This window comes from Cyprinodon tularosa, unplaced genomic scaffold (assembly GCF_016077235.1).
Source record: "Cyprinodon tularosa strain WSP-4 unplaced genomic scaffold, ASM1607723v1 ctg18, whole genome shotgun sequence".
Lineage (NCBI taxonomy): Eukaryota > Metazoa > Chordata > Actinopteri > Cyprinodontiformes > Cyprinodontidae > Cyprinodon > Cyprinodon tularosa.
In genome coordinates this window covers 1,083,845-1,097,306 of record NW_024038608.1, presented here as the reverse complement: position 1 = coordinate 1,097,306, position 13,462 = coordinate 1,083,845, and the positions used below count along the sequence as shown (strand labels likewise).

General features: G+C 40.4%; 1 protein-coding gene and 1 long non-coding RNA gene across 2 annotated transcripts; both read right to left on the bottom strand.

The window, feature by feature from the left end:
- Positions 1–66: 66 nt before the first annotated feature.
- Positions 67–13,232, bottom strand: pwp2h (PWP2 small subunit processome component). Its single transcript, XM_038282154.1, has 20 exons — positions 13,071–13,232; positions 12,634–12,746; positions 10,767–10,861; positions 10,548–10,647; positions 9,695–9,838; positions 9,480–9,615; positions 8,586–8,815; positions 8,050–8,193; positions 7,909–7,979; positions 7,692–7,828; positions 7,464–7,612; positions 7,235–7,382; positions 6,989–7,139; positions 2,496–2,676; positions 2,260–2,407; positions 2,074–2,182; positions 1,714–1,998; positions 525–675; positions 377–451; positions 67–309 (listed from the first exon to the last, which is right to left on the bottom strand). Exons 1-20 carry the CDS (start codon positions 13,086–13,088, stop codon positions 165–167), a joined length of 2,730 nt encoding a protein of 909 aa, XP_038138082.1. The 5' UTR covers positions 13,089–13,232; the 3' UTR covers positions 67–164.
- LOC119781600 lies at positions 3,442–3,796 on the bottom strand. The gene is made up of 2 exons (XR_005280592.1): positions 3,666–3,796; positions 3,442–3,634 (listed from the first exon to the last, which is right to left on the bottom strand). It is a non-coding gene; the product is annotated as an uncharacterized LOC119781600 (long non-coding RNA).
- Positions 13,233–13,462: the final 230 nt, after the last annotated feature.

Below are 13,462 nucleotides of genomic sequence, written 5' to 3'. Positions count from 1 at the left end.
AGGTTTGCAGATTAGATTTTCAACATAACTGACATCAAAACTTGGATAAAATGATTAAAGTAAACATTTTTGACAATAAAGTGAATTTATTATAAAAACAAACTGCATATGAGTCATACATAAAAGCACAGAGAAACTAATATGAAGTCAACATTAGATACAGGCTACAGCATCAGGTCTGTCTCTTCTACAGAAGCTTGGCTCATCCCTTCATCTTCATCATCATCCTCCTCCTCAGCGGGCCTCTTAATGCCCTTCTGTTTTGAGAGCGCCACTGCGTAGTGGATGTTATACATGTTGAAGTCGCATCTGTAAGGAGAAAACCGATTAGAAAACCTTCTTTTTTTGGGATTAGAGTCAGAAAAACGAAACGTACAGCTTGGATAGATTGTCGAAGTGTCTCTGGATGCTCTTCTGCAGCGACTGCAGCGTTGGGACGATGGATGCAGACCTGGAAAGTAGAGAAAATTCAGTATCTGGGGACCATTAGAGGCAGCGGGAGGAACCAGGAAATGTGTTTCTACCTGTTCTTGAGTCGCTGCCCGTGCAGCATGAGCAGGTTCTGGGCCCAGCTCATGTAGAATTGCAGGTGACTTGATTTCTCCAAGCAGGAAGCCACAAAGCCAAGCAGCTTTTCCACGTAAATGTCAGGCAGAGATCCGCAAACCACCGGAACTGGAGAATAAAAGCACACAAAGGATCTGAGCTATGGAGGGAAATTTGTTCCACTATTGCTGCCAGCAAAGACAGCATTAACAAAATGGAAATCTGAACAACAAAATAATAATGCAATACAGAAGTTAAACTTTAAGAAAAAAGCCCAATAAAAAAGGTTTCTGTTATCTTAATGTTTTTCCACAATATAAACACAAATTAAATATAATAAAATTCTATTTTTCTTCCAAGTTTATTTTTCAAAAAAAAGAAAAAAAATCTTGTTTTATTTGTTTTTCCCACATGTTTAGCTTTATACGGAGCCCCTAAAGGGACATGGAGGAAAAAATAAACTTTTGCGAGATCTCGCAAAAAATAAGCTCTTGCGAGATCCCGCTAAACGTTTTGCCATGTCAGTGAACTGGAAGTAAAACAGAGACACAACAGTGGAGGTGCAAAGTGTACTGCTATGGGAGGATAATACATCCATGTGTCAGCTACAACCATGGAGGATGATTTGGAGAGGTTCTTAATTTCTAGAGAAGTCCCGAAAACACGACATTACATGAATGAAGAGAGACAAGGTCAGTATGCAATCCTACGGAGCCCCTAAAGGGACATGGAGGGGGAAAAAAACTTGCGAGATCCCGGAATACTTTTGCAAGATCTTGCAAAACTATTGCGGGATCTCGCAAGTTTTTTTCCCCCTCCATGTCCCTTTAGGGGATCCGTAGATTTACCCTATTTTGCCATTTACTTTTTATTTTTCAAATGCTTAAATTTAATTTCCGCCTTTTATTTTGCACAATTAATTAATTTTTATTTTTATTTTTTCAAATTTCACCTTTTCAGATTTAGTTTTGTCAATTGCTTACTTAACAAAATTCGGTTATACAGATCATTGATTTAAGATGCGTTCCTATAGGTTCTACACGTAATGTGGCATTAAAGAAAGAATAAAGAGAATTTTTTTTTCTATTCTTTTCTTTCACCAGTAATGGAAAAAAAATCATCAGGTTCATGAAGACCTAAAAGATAAATAGATGAAGCTGAACCCACTCTGCTGCTGTGGAACTGTTTCCAGCACCTCCTGTTTGAGTGCGTTTTCATTGAGCCTGAACGCCAGGACAATGGCCGACGCCCACTCCTGGAGGCGGAGCTGCTTGCAGATGCTGGCCGGCGTCACGTCCAGGTCCAGGTCGTACGGGTCGAAAACCAGGGACCCGTCCAGGGAGTAGACCAGCAGGCCCTCGGTAGTGGCGGCTGCCCAGCTGCGCCCGGTCGGAGAGAAGCGCAGCGAGCTGACCCGGATCTCCGGCTTGAAGTGGCGGGAACTCATGTCGCCTTTAACCAAACGGACGCCATGTTTACTCCACCGGTATGATGAAAACTCAGAAATCTAAATTAAAACCAAACTACCTCTTCTGACTCCAGGCAGGCTGATGTCCACCCCGTCTTCATCTCCGGCGGCGTCGTCCACCAGTGCAAGGCTGCCGAACTCCGTCATCTTCCGCCTGTCCAGGAACTCCTGCGGGAGAAACAATGCATCACAACCGCTCCTACGCCCCCCGCCTCATGCGGCCGGGAGAGAACCTTTGATTTTACCTCCATGGCGTCGAATGACAGGTTGCAGGAGATCTCAAACTTCTTCATCAGCATCTGCTCCTGGACGTTGTAGATGCAGACGAACTTGGAGTGTCCTCCCGCCAAAACAGACTCCCCGTCAGCAGAGTAACACAGAGACGTGAAAGACCTAAACCGAAGAAAACAGCGGTTAAAAAAAAACACAAAAACCAGAGCAAAAAGGAACGGAACCCGACGTTTGAATCGCTTTCACTCACTTTCCCTTGGCGGACTGCTTGGCTGTGATTTTATCCGTCTCCTTGCGGCCGACCTCCAGGTCGTGGCGTCCGGCGATGGAGCCGGTCTGCGCGGCCGTCTGGGGGTTCCAGAAAGAGATTTCTCCGTTCAGAGTGGCCACAGCCAGCTGCTGCCCGTCAGGGCGATACGTCACACACAGACCTGTGGACGCACAAACAAGAAATAGAGAAAACGACTTTTATTCTGTTTTAATGGTCAATGCTGGATTTTTACATCAAAATCCTCTTCAAGAACGAGAACAATCAAAGCTGAACTATTACCTCAGATTTCTACAAGAGTTTAATTCTAACAAACTTATCGAAATAATTCAAAATCTGAAATTTTATTTTCAAAGTCGTTCTGAAATCTGATTTAAATCCATCAGTTTTAAGAGAGACGGAAACGAAGTTGAACTCATTCCGACTCCTTTTATTTCTCAGGGGGGTACGCATGAGAATTAGCTTTGGATGCAGCGTTAGCAACGTTAGCAGCTAGCCATAGCTTGTTTACAATCTTCTCTTAGACAATGTATAAAAAGTTAAATGACCAGCAGCATCTATTATCATCCATCATTTTTTTTAAAGTGCAAACAAACTAATGACAGGGTTCGAAATTAATATATAAAACTACATCCTATCTTAATTTGTCAGAGCACACGAGGCAGATATTTATTTTGGATTTTCAGTTTTAATTAACTACGATAGTCCACCGATGATGGGGGGGACGTGTTCGTCGTCTTCATCATCGGTGGACTATCGTCCACCCCCCCCCCCCACACGTCTCCTCGGATGATCAAAGTAAATTACTCTTCTGCCATGGCGTAGTAATATAACCAACCAGAGGGTGTCGCAATTCAGTATTATCAGCCGTAGAGTCATCAATGCTGTTTTAAGGTCCGGGCCTGGCAATGAATTAAAACTTCGGGGGTTTTTTGGAACGTTAGCGAGGCGGTAGCGTGAGTTTGGCGAGGCGGCCGCCTCGCCAAGATAGTGCTGCGGGAAACATTGCAATACTAACATTACATTATCACACCGTACTCTCAGTCACTATGACTTACCCTTCATGTGACTCGAGAGCGCAGACTCGCCCATTGTGAAAAGCTGCACATCTTTTTTGCAGACTTTACAAGAGGAGACTCGTGGGGTTTGTACCCGTTTAATCCATAATTTGTATTTTTCATCTTCCAGCCAACGTTCATTGAAACGACAACCTCCCGGCATGGTGCCGTATTAATTTCATGGGGGCGGGGTCACACATGGAAATAGACTGGCAGATCGCAGTCACACATAAGCGAGCAGGTTTCATTTTCGGGCTCTCCAACATTTTTTTTCTCCATTTAATAAACACACGATTCAGCTAGATAGATTATTTGTTGCGAAAGTAATAGTTACAATTTCAAGCATTTTCAAGCATTTCATCCAAAATATAAGCACTTTTCAAACCTTGAAAACACAACGTCAAAATTCTAGCATTTTCAAGGATTTCCAGCACCCGTACGAACCCTGTAATGATATCATTTTTCCTCTTTTATTGATTGATTCCAACTTATTTTTCCTTTAAAATTAATTATTTTTTCCTTTATAATCTTTTGTTAAACAGATTTAATATAAAATCATTTTTTTAATTTTTATTTATAATTCAAATCTGCCTGAATAAAAATGAACTGCATTCACATTTTCCTTTCTGCTGGAGGTTCCTTGAACGTGCAGAAACATTTTCTTCCTAAATAATGAAATATTATTAATAGATTGTTTGATGCTCCTTCAATAATAAGTGATTTAAAACAAACTTTATTGATAAAAATAAAAAGCTCCGAACTGCAGGAAGGAATACATCCTAAATAAAATCCTTCAAGAAACAAAGTTTGCAGGATTTCTCGCATTTCTCCTACTTAACCAAACTGTTTCAGCTTATAAGCGAGACCTTCCGTGTGTTTTCCTTTAAAATTAATTTTTTTGCATCAAAACTGTGAATCCATCATTTGCTTTTTGACATTTCGTGTGATTTTTAGTTACCGTATTTTCACGACCATAAGGCGCACCGTACTAAAAGGCGCACTCTCAGTTATGTGTCCCATTTCTGTATTTAACACACACATAAGGCGCACCGTACTATAGGGCGCGTTTTTTATATACAGGTACATGTCCTCTACTACCTTTAAATACCTCTACTGCGTATTTAAAAATACAGCGGGGGCAAAACTGAGTATGACTGTGCTTTATTCATGTATTTATTACAAAGTATTAATCAAACCTGGCAGCTGGCCGTGAGACAGACACATCGCAGATGACACAGCGCTGTGGTCACTCCTAAATTAACTTAAAATCCTGAAACCTGCCGACGGAATATGTTCGCTTTTATTACCGGTATCCTGGTGCCTGCAGTTTAAATTATTTAGATGAAAAACACCTGCCCAGCCTAGAGGCTGCTGATGAAGGGATTTCTACTGTCGGTGCACCGCTGGTATGTGGGGGTCTGAGCGCCTCCGACAGAAATAGATAATCTGGATGAACTGACTGCAATTAAGTTTTCAGGTGGCCTTTCTCACTTAAAAACATATTAAAACTACTTTATTCCCACTGATCACAGCAAATATAGCTGCAAGATTTAGATTATTTAGATGAAAAAACACCTGCCAGCCACCGCGGTGAAGAGGAGGAGACCCGCCCAGAGGCTGCTGTTGAATTAAGTTTTCAGGTAGAAAAATAGAGCGGGAGCAAAACTGAGTATGATTGTGCTTTATTCATGTATTTATTACAAAGTATTAATCAAACCCATCAAAGTCATCATCCTCTGTTTCTGAATTAAACAGCTGCGCTAAATCAGACATGCCAGTTTCCCCTTCTTCGCTGTCAGAGTCACTTTCCGTGCAGCGCGGCTCCTCAGAAATAATGCCGGCTTTTGCGAAAGCTTGAACAACAGAGCCAGCAAACACGTTAGTCCAAGCATCAACAATCCATCCGCTAACGGTGGCGTAACTTGCCCGGCGCTGCCTTCCACTTATCCTGAAACTGTGGTCTCCGTCTGTCATCCATCGCTCCCACGCCGCTCGCAGCCTTACTTTGAACGGCCGCTTCACACCGATGTTGAGCGGTTGAAGTTCCTTTGTCAGACCCCCCGGGATAACGGCGAGCACAGCGTTCATTTGATTCACCATGTTTTTCTCATCAGCTGTGAGATGGGCACGCATTGAGTCACAGATTATGGTGATGCGTGGAAAAAAACACCTGGTCTCCTTACATACACCTGCCTCAGCCACGCTTTCATCATCTCCTCATCCATCCAGCCTTTTTCATTTGCGTTAATATCATATGTCATCAGAGCTCTGTGTCTGTCTCGCTGTCAGCTCCCAGATCAGCTTCTCTGATTGGTTGATGCGGTGCGTCCAGCAGCAAAACTTCAATTTTTCCATCTCGAGCAGCAGCAGCGCGTTGGCGGTGCGTCAGATGCTTAAACGCTCCTGCTGCTCAAAACGCGCTGCAGGACCTTTTGCTGCGCCTATACGCGCGTCAACCATTGACTTTGCATGTAAACTCGCTGCTTCTGCTGCACCTGCTGGGTCCGGTTCACACCGATGTCGAGCGGTTGAACAGCGAGCACAGCGTTAATTTGTTTCCCCATGTTTTTCACATCAGCTGTGAGATGGGCACGCATGGAGTTACATATTAACAGCGATGGTGATGAGTGGAAAAAACCACCCGGTCTCCTTACATTCAGCCACTCTTTCATCATCTCCTCAATGAGGTGGTCTCAAAAGTCGCAGTTACAACACACATAGGGCGCACCGCACCATAGGGCGCACCGCACATTTTGAGGGGAAAAAAAGACGTTTAAGTGCGCCTTATAGTCGTGAAAATACGGTATTTATATTTTTAAAAAATTTAATAATATTCAGATTTTTACCTCAAAAGTGTTTCAATTTGTACATTTTTCTTCTTATTTTAAAATACTGATAAAAGATTTTGATAAATTCGGATATTGAGTTACCAGGTCACTTAATTATTCCAACTTTTCATGTTTTTTTCCCCTTTAAAATGGTGAAAATAGTTTAATTTTAGCATAAAAATTGTGATTCCATCATTTTTTGGAAATATTTTGAGTGTTTTTTTTACCTTGTAAACATTGACAAATATTCATACTTTTACTTCAAACTGTATAAATTAGTACTTTTTTTAAGTAAAAATGATACATTTTCATAAATTGGGATTTTATTTGACAAAGTTTTTATATATTTATCATATTTAGTTGTTTTTTTTAAATAAAGTTATCTATATGTGTAAACAGTAATAATATTCAAATAATATTCAGACTTAAAAACTGTTTTAAGTTTCTACATTTGTCGTCTTATTTTAAAGTAAAATGTTCATAAATTCGGTGTTATTTTCAAATATAAAATCACCAATTGAAGTGAATCTATGCGTTTATCTCTGGTGCCCTCTGCTGGCAGGAACAAACATCTCATTGTTTCTTTTACCGTCTGATGTCAGAGGGAGCGTCTCTTTGACCTGCCAGCTGTCCAGCATGTCCCACAGTCGGACAGTACGGTCCCACGAGGCGCTGGCCAGGACAGACTGGACCGGACTGAAGCTCAGGCTGCTGACTGGACCCTCGTGTCCTGAGAGGACCTGCTCAGCCCAAGACAATGAGAGTCTGTTTTAGCCCTTCTAGAACCACGGTAGGAAGAGCAGAGTTATAAAACAAGGGGAAAAGTCTTTCCTACCTCCAGCAGCCGACCGGTCTGCATGGACCAGAGGAAGATCTCGAAGGAGTCCTGCGCTCCGGCGCTCACCAGCTCTCCGCTCACATCGACTGCCAGCGAGGAGAACTGCGCCGGCCGAGGAGACGTGAACGTCCGGAAGTTTCGATACCTGCCGTCAAAAATACGCACCTTTAAACCCCCCTTCTTTTATTGATTTTTTCCTTTCCTTTCTGCGACAGATTTCCGTCACCTGTGCAGGTCGAACGCCCTAACGGTGCCGTCCAAGGAGGCGCTGGCGATGACGAAGCCGCTGGAGGTGAAGGTGACGCTGGTGACGCTGCTGGTGTGCTCGGTGAAGGTGACAAAGCAGAGCCCGCTGTTGGTGTTCCACACTTTCACCTGAAGGAGCAAAACACAGGAAGCGCTTTGGAGAAAAATGTTCCAGCAACCTCACTTCCTGCTGGTGTTCTGGACTCACTTTCCCATCATCCCCTCCTGTCACCACGTACTGCCCGTCTGGAGAGTAAGCCAGAGAGGCCATGTTGTTGAAGTGACCCTGCTGCTTGAAGACGTACGATTCGCTCTGCCACTCCCACACCAGCAGCTGACCCTTCCCTAAAGGAAAACAAAAATACGAGGCGTTTAATTACTTCCTAGTTAAAGACGGCCACATAAAGACAAAGAGGCGAGCTTACGAGAGCATCCGAACGCAATCCAGTCTCCGGAGCTGTTTATAGCCACTGAGGCGATCCTTTGGTCTGAGATGCTGCAAAGACAGAAATCCTGATCATCAACCTGCTTCCTGTTAAACGATCCGATCAAAAACCAAGCGGCACCTCAGCGAGTGAATCAGGTTGAACTCGGGCAGTTCGTGCAGGTGGAATATTCCCGAAGCGAAGCCGGTGACCAGGATGTGGGTGGGTTTATGGTAGGCGGCAGCCGTCAGGTTGTTGAACTCTCCCTCCTTGTTGAAGAAATGTCTGGAAACGCAAAAAAAAGTACCGCAGATACGGTTAAAAGTTTATACGCTTCTTTGATTTGACCATAAATCAACATTTAGATGCTGTTGATTAACAGGCCAAGAATGGAAATGTTTCATTTCTATGGAGTGAGTTTTGTTCCGTTATTTTTGCAAGTAAAAACATGCTCTGTAAATGAACATTTTAAAAATGTAAACATTTCTAATTGAAAATTTTTGTTTTTGAGGGAAGAAAATCACAGCAATCGTGATCTTTAGGTAAACACCAGTCGGGATAAACTGAATTCACTATGAAGCAGATTGAAAATATGGCAACTGAGGGTTCAAGCAAATACAGGACAGAACCTAAATATCTGTAAAAGGGTTTTATAAGGGAAAGAAAAAGTGACTTACTTGCTTATCTGCTTGTATCGAACATTTTTAATCTTGCTATTGGTTTTTGGAGTTTCCGTTTTCCCTCGGATCACCTCCCCTTCCTCTCCTTCCGCCCTCTCCTCTTCCTCCTCGTCCTCCTCTGGTCTTGCCGGCTTGCTTTTGTCAACGCTTTTCTTCAGAACCAGGCCGTCCGGCTCGGTGTCGCTTTCCCAGACGCACAGAACTCCGTCCTGGCTCACCGTGTAAAGCTGAGAAAACAAAACCAACGTTAGAAATGGAAGCTGTAATTGTTGGGAAATTGAGTGAGGAGATGAATATGGGGTGGATTTGGTTCCATTATTATTCCAAGCAAAGAAATTCTTTTGTAAATGAAAAGTTAAGAAAAATATAATCCAGAAATTAAACTCTTTTGGGAACTGCTTACCGCTTTCTCACATTTTGTTATACATTATTTTTTTTTTTCCAATTTTGCTCTTTTCTACAGATTTTATTTTTTCAAATTAATTCAAATACAATCTTTTTTTCAATTAAATTTTAAAAGGAATGCAAAATGCGAAAAGAAATGTAAAAAAAAGTTGAAAAGATAAAAAACTTTAAATATATACATATACAGGTACATAAATTTGAAAAGAACTTTACAAAAAACTTTGACAAAAAATCTCAAAAAGCATTTTTTATAAAATTGTTTACATTTTTTTTTTAAATAAATAAAAAATAAAAGAAAATTTCAAAACAGAATTTGTAAAAATAGCTAGGTTTCTTTTAACACCAGTGTTTTGGGGTTTTTTGTTAATTAAGAAGTTCTTTAAAGTTTCTTTTCTCGAGCGCATTTTTTTTTTTTTCAGATTTCTGTTTGCAAAACTTGCTTTGCTCGCAATAACAATGGAACAAAATTCACTCCATAGTACGTACATTTAGGCTGCGCTTTTCGAAGAAACAGCCCACGATGACGTCCTTGTGTCCGCCCAGTGAGTAGTAGATGAGGTTAGCCCAGCGCTCTGCTCCAAACACCCAGGTGGACATGTCTTTGCTTCCCACCACGAAGCACCTGCAGGAAAACATCCCATCATCGCCTCTGTTGGTGAACGCCTGCCACATCTTTACCTCCGAAAAACTCCTGCCCTCACTTGGAGTCGTCGGTCCAGTCGATGCACGTGGTTTCATCGTATGGGCCGTGGTAGCTCTTGTCTAATACAAAGGCATTGAACTCCCGCTGCTTCCCAGGGGCGTGGTACATCAGCGCTACGTTCTCCTTTGTCACAACAAACTTCCTGAGGATGGAGGATCAGAAATGTATGGAATTCATTTTGTTCCAATATTGTTTAAAAAGAAAAGGTTTTGTAAATTTAAATGTAACAAAAATGCAACACAGAAATTATACTTCCAAAAAGTTCTTAATAAAAAAAAAATGAAAATAAATGTGCTGTTTTCTCACATTTTTTTTTTAAATCATTGGTTTTTTTTCAAGTTTTTTTTTTCTTTATTTTGTACAGATTTGTTGCTTTTTTTTCTACTTGGTTTCGGTTTTATAGACTGATTTCACAAATTATTTTCTGTGTTTCACAGATCACCTTCACATCAAGCTAAATACATTCTTGTTCTTGACCACTAAAAATATTGTCACTAATATCCGGCAGACCAATAGAAGGGAAGGCCGGAGGAAAGCCCGCCCCCAGAAGTGAAAAGAATCTGATCTGGAAAACGCAACTGGAAAGAATTAAATCCAAACAACTCAATCTGAAAAAAAAATGTTGAAAAATGAATTTAAAAATATAAAATCTGTCAAGTATAAAAATATAATATAAAAATATGTTTCAATTTTAAATTGTATTTCTTTAGTCTTTTGTTTTTAAAAAACTTTTCTTGCAACAATAACGGCTTATAATTGACTCCATAGATAATATCAGTGCAGATCGAATCTAAAACCCTGTAATTCAGATCAGTTAAATGTTTTAGGATTGAATGTGAGAAGATCAGAACCTGCCGTCAGGAGAGAAGCGGATGCTGCTGACCGGCTTGTGGAAGTGGAAGTGATGAAGGACGGCTCGAGTGATGAGGCTGACCAGCAGGGCGGCGCCGTCTGTCAGACATCAAACAACTTAAACAACTATTTTTCTCCAACCAAGCAGGGCATACTAAAAAATTAGAGTAGAGTTTTGGCTTTTAGGAATATAAATAAAAACTTCTAACATGTTGTACCTTCATCGACTACGACGGCCAAGCAGCCATCAGGAGAAACGCCAACGCATGTTATATTCTTGGTAGTAGAGATGGGCAACGTCTCAGACGTGTTACTGCAAAATGAAACGAACAACGAAAAAGGTTAGAATACAGTATGGCTGAAACAATAACGCTATGGAATTCCTTTTCATCTAATTTGATAAATGAATCGAATTGTTACCTACAGTAATGGTACACAGACTAAAATATGACGGTGGCTGGAAGAACACATGATGAAAATTAAAAAGAGAGATCATATCTCTCCTATCCTGGCTTCTCTTCATTGGCTTCCTGTTAAATCCAGATTAGAATTTAAAATCCTCCTTCTCACATATAAAGCCTTAAATGGCCAAGCTCCATCTGATATCAGAGATCTGATTGTTCCTTATGTTCCTAACAGAGCACTTTGCACACAAGTTTAGTAGTGGTTCCTAGAATTTCCAAAAGTAGAATGGGAGGCAGATCTTTTGGTTATCAGGCTCCTCTCCTGTGGAACCAACTACCAGTTTTAGTCCGTGAGGCAGACACCCTGTCTACTTTTAAGGCTAGGCTTTAAAGGTCCCATTTTGATAAAGCTTATAGTTAGAGTGGCTCAGGTTTTCCTGAGCTATCTCTATAGTTATGCTGCTATAGGCTTAGACTGCTGGAGGACATAGGGACCCCTATTTCATCATTCTATCTCTATTCTCCCACTCTGCAGAATCTGTTAGTTCAATCTCTAATGTTCTGCTCTCTCTGCTTTTTCTCATAGTAGCTTCATCTGGTCTGTTCCTGTTTGGCTGTGGCTCCATCCTGCAGAGAAATATCAGCTGTGCTGCTACCATCAACACCTTTTATTGTTGATGTTGGAGCTTGGCCTGTTTTCCAGTGTAGTCCTGTTTCTCTGACTGTGAATGGCTGGATGTGCTCTCTTCATCCTCTGACATGGGAGCTGGCTCGGAGCTCGTCTGCCTGGCTGTGTGTTTCCTGGACGGGGCCGCCTTTTACAGCTGCTTTTTGCATCCCTGCTTCTGTCTCCTTGAACCCCAGTCGGCCTCGATAGATGGCCGCTCACAAAGAGTTTTTCCTCTCCACTGTCACTACAAGCATCCTTGCTGCGAGATATTGCCTTCGAGTCAATGATTCGATGCAATCAAAATTCGAAATCGAATCGAAAACAGGTTTTGCTAACATAGAAAATTTTAATCACTTTAACTGCACGATCTGGCTGAATTGTATCCATAAAATGAAAATAGAAAAAAAAAAAAAACAGTAAAAGTGAAATATTTTAAGTCTATTTCCCTTTAATTGTAGGAGGTTGATATGATGATCTGCTAATGGAATCAACATTTCTGCTCCTAAAATTAGATCATTATATTTGTTTCACTATAAATAAAAAAACTGAGAGTTTATTTTCTATATTTTTTTATAGAATTTAAATAAAAAAAATCTTTAAAGAATTTCTTTATTTCTAATTTAGTCATTTTATTCCATTAGCAGATTGCCTAAAAAAATACACCTATTTGTAAAATATTACTCAATTTTTGCAAAGTTTTTGTAGTGCAATTAGGAATAAACTCTTAAAATATATAAATACATTTACCTTAAGATTAAACATTTAATATATAAATATAAAATATAAATATATATATACCTATTTTTTATTATTTAAAATAAAACTGAATAAAAATATGCTAGATTAAACATAAATAAAGGAATCTAATCTCCTGATGTTGGACAATCTGATCTATAGAATCTTAAAAGTAAAACTCATGATTTTTTTCCTCCTACGTATGAGAACCAACACTAAATAATTTATAGATTAAACATTATCTACATTTTTTCCCTTCCCTCCATAATGACTTACTTTTTCATGTCGAAGATAGAGATTCTGTTTCCAACTGGACTGATGACAGCATTTCCATCTTTGGAGAAATTCAAATTCCCCTGCCGATAGACAGCTCCGAGCAGGTTGGAAAACTACAGACAGAAAATGTGAGTTTAAAAAAAAAAAAAAAAAGCAAGAGCAGAATTTCCATTAAAACCCAAACACAACTACCAACGTATTTAAATGACATTTCTTTTCAGAGCATGACAATATACGGTTTGTTTTAAGGTTTAAATAGGCCGAATGCTTGATAACATTAACCATTTTCTGTGTATACGTTATTAAAAGATTAAATTAAAAATAAACGTATTTTTTTACCCAAGAACAACGTAAATGTGACACTTTTTTAATGCGGTTCTGAGGTTTCGTTCCAAAAGCATTTAAAACTACCATATTATTAGGCGCGAGCCACTTACCCTGTAAGCGAACTTCATGTTGATGAGTAGTGCTCAACCTTTACGCATTGATTTACTCATAAATGCTTTATTTACCCCCTAAACTGTCTTAACTAAAGTATAACGACACATGCCTCTATTTCCTTTACACGTGGGTCCGCTTTGTTGACAGACGACACATCCGGTTGGAATTGGCTTAAAATTTCAACAGTGCCCCCTCCTGGCGGCAGTGAGGTACTGCGGATAACTGACATAAAGCTCTGCATCATGAAGTTAACACAAAGGCAGTGGCACGGGAAGGGGGGTGCTGCAGGGGCTGCAGCCTCCCTCGTCATAGCATCAGCCCCCCATGGTGGGGGTCTGTGGAGTAACATAATATTGTACTTAAAAACATGAAATTATTTATGTATTTA

Excerpts from the sequence above, each read along its gene's own strand:
- pwp2h (XM_038282154.1), bottom strand. Across the intron at positions 8,194-8,585 it reads CGATACAAGCAGATAAGCAA|ACATTTCTTCAACAAGGAGG; the intron begins GTAAGTCACTTT and ends TTGCGTTTCCAG. Across the intron at positions 7,383-7,463 it reads AGGGCGTTCGACCTGCACAG|GTATCGAAACTTCCGGACGT; the intron begins GTGACGGAAATC and ends TTTTGACGGCAG.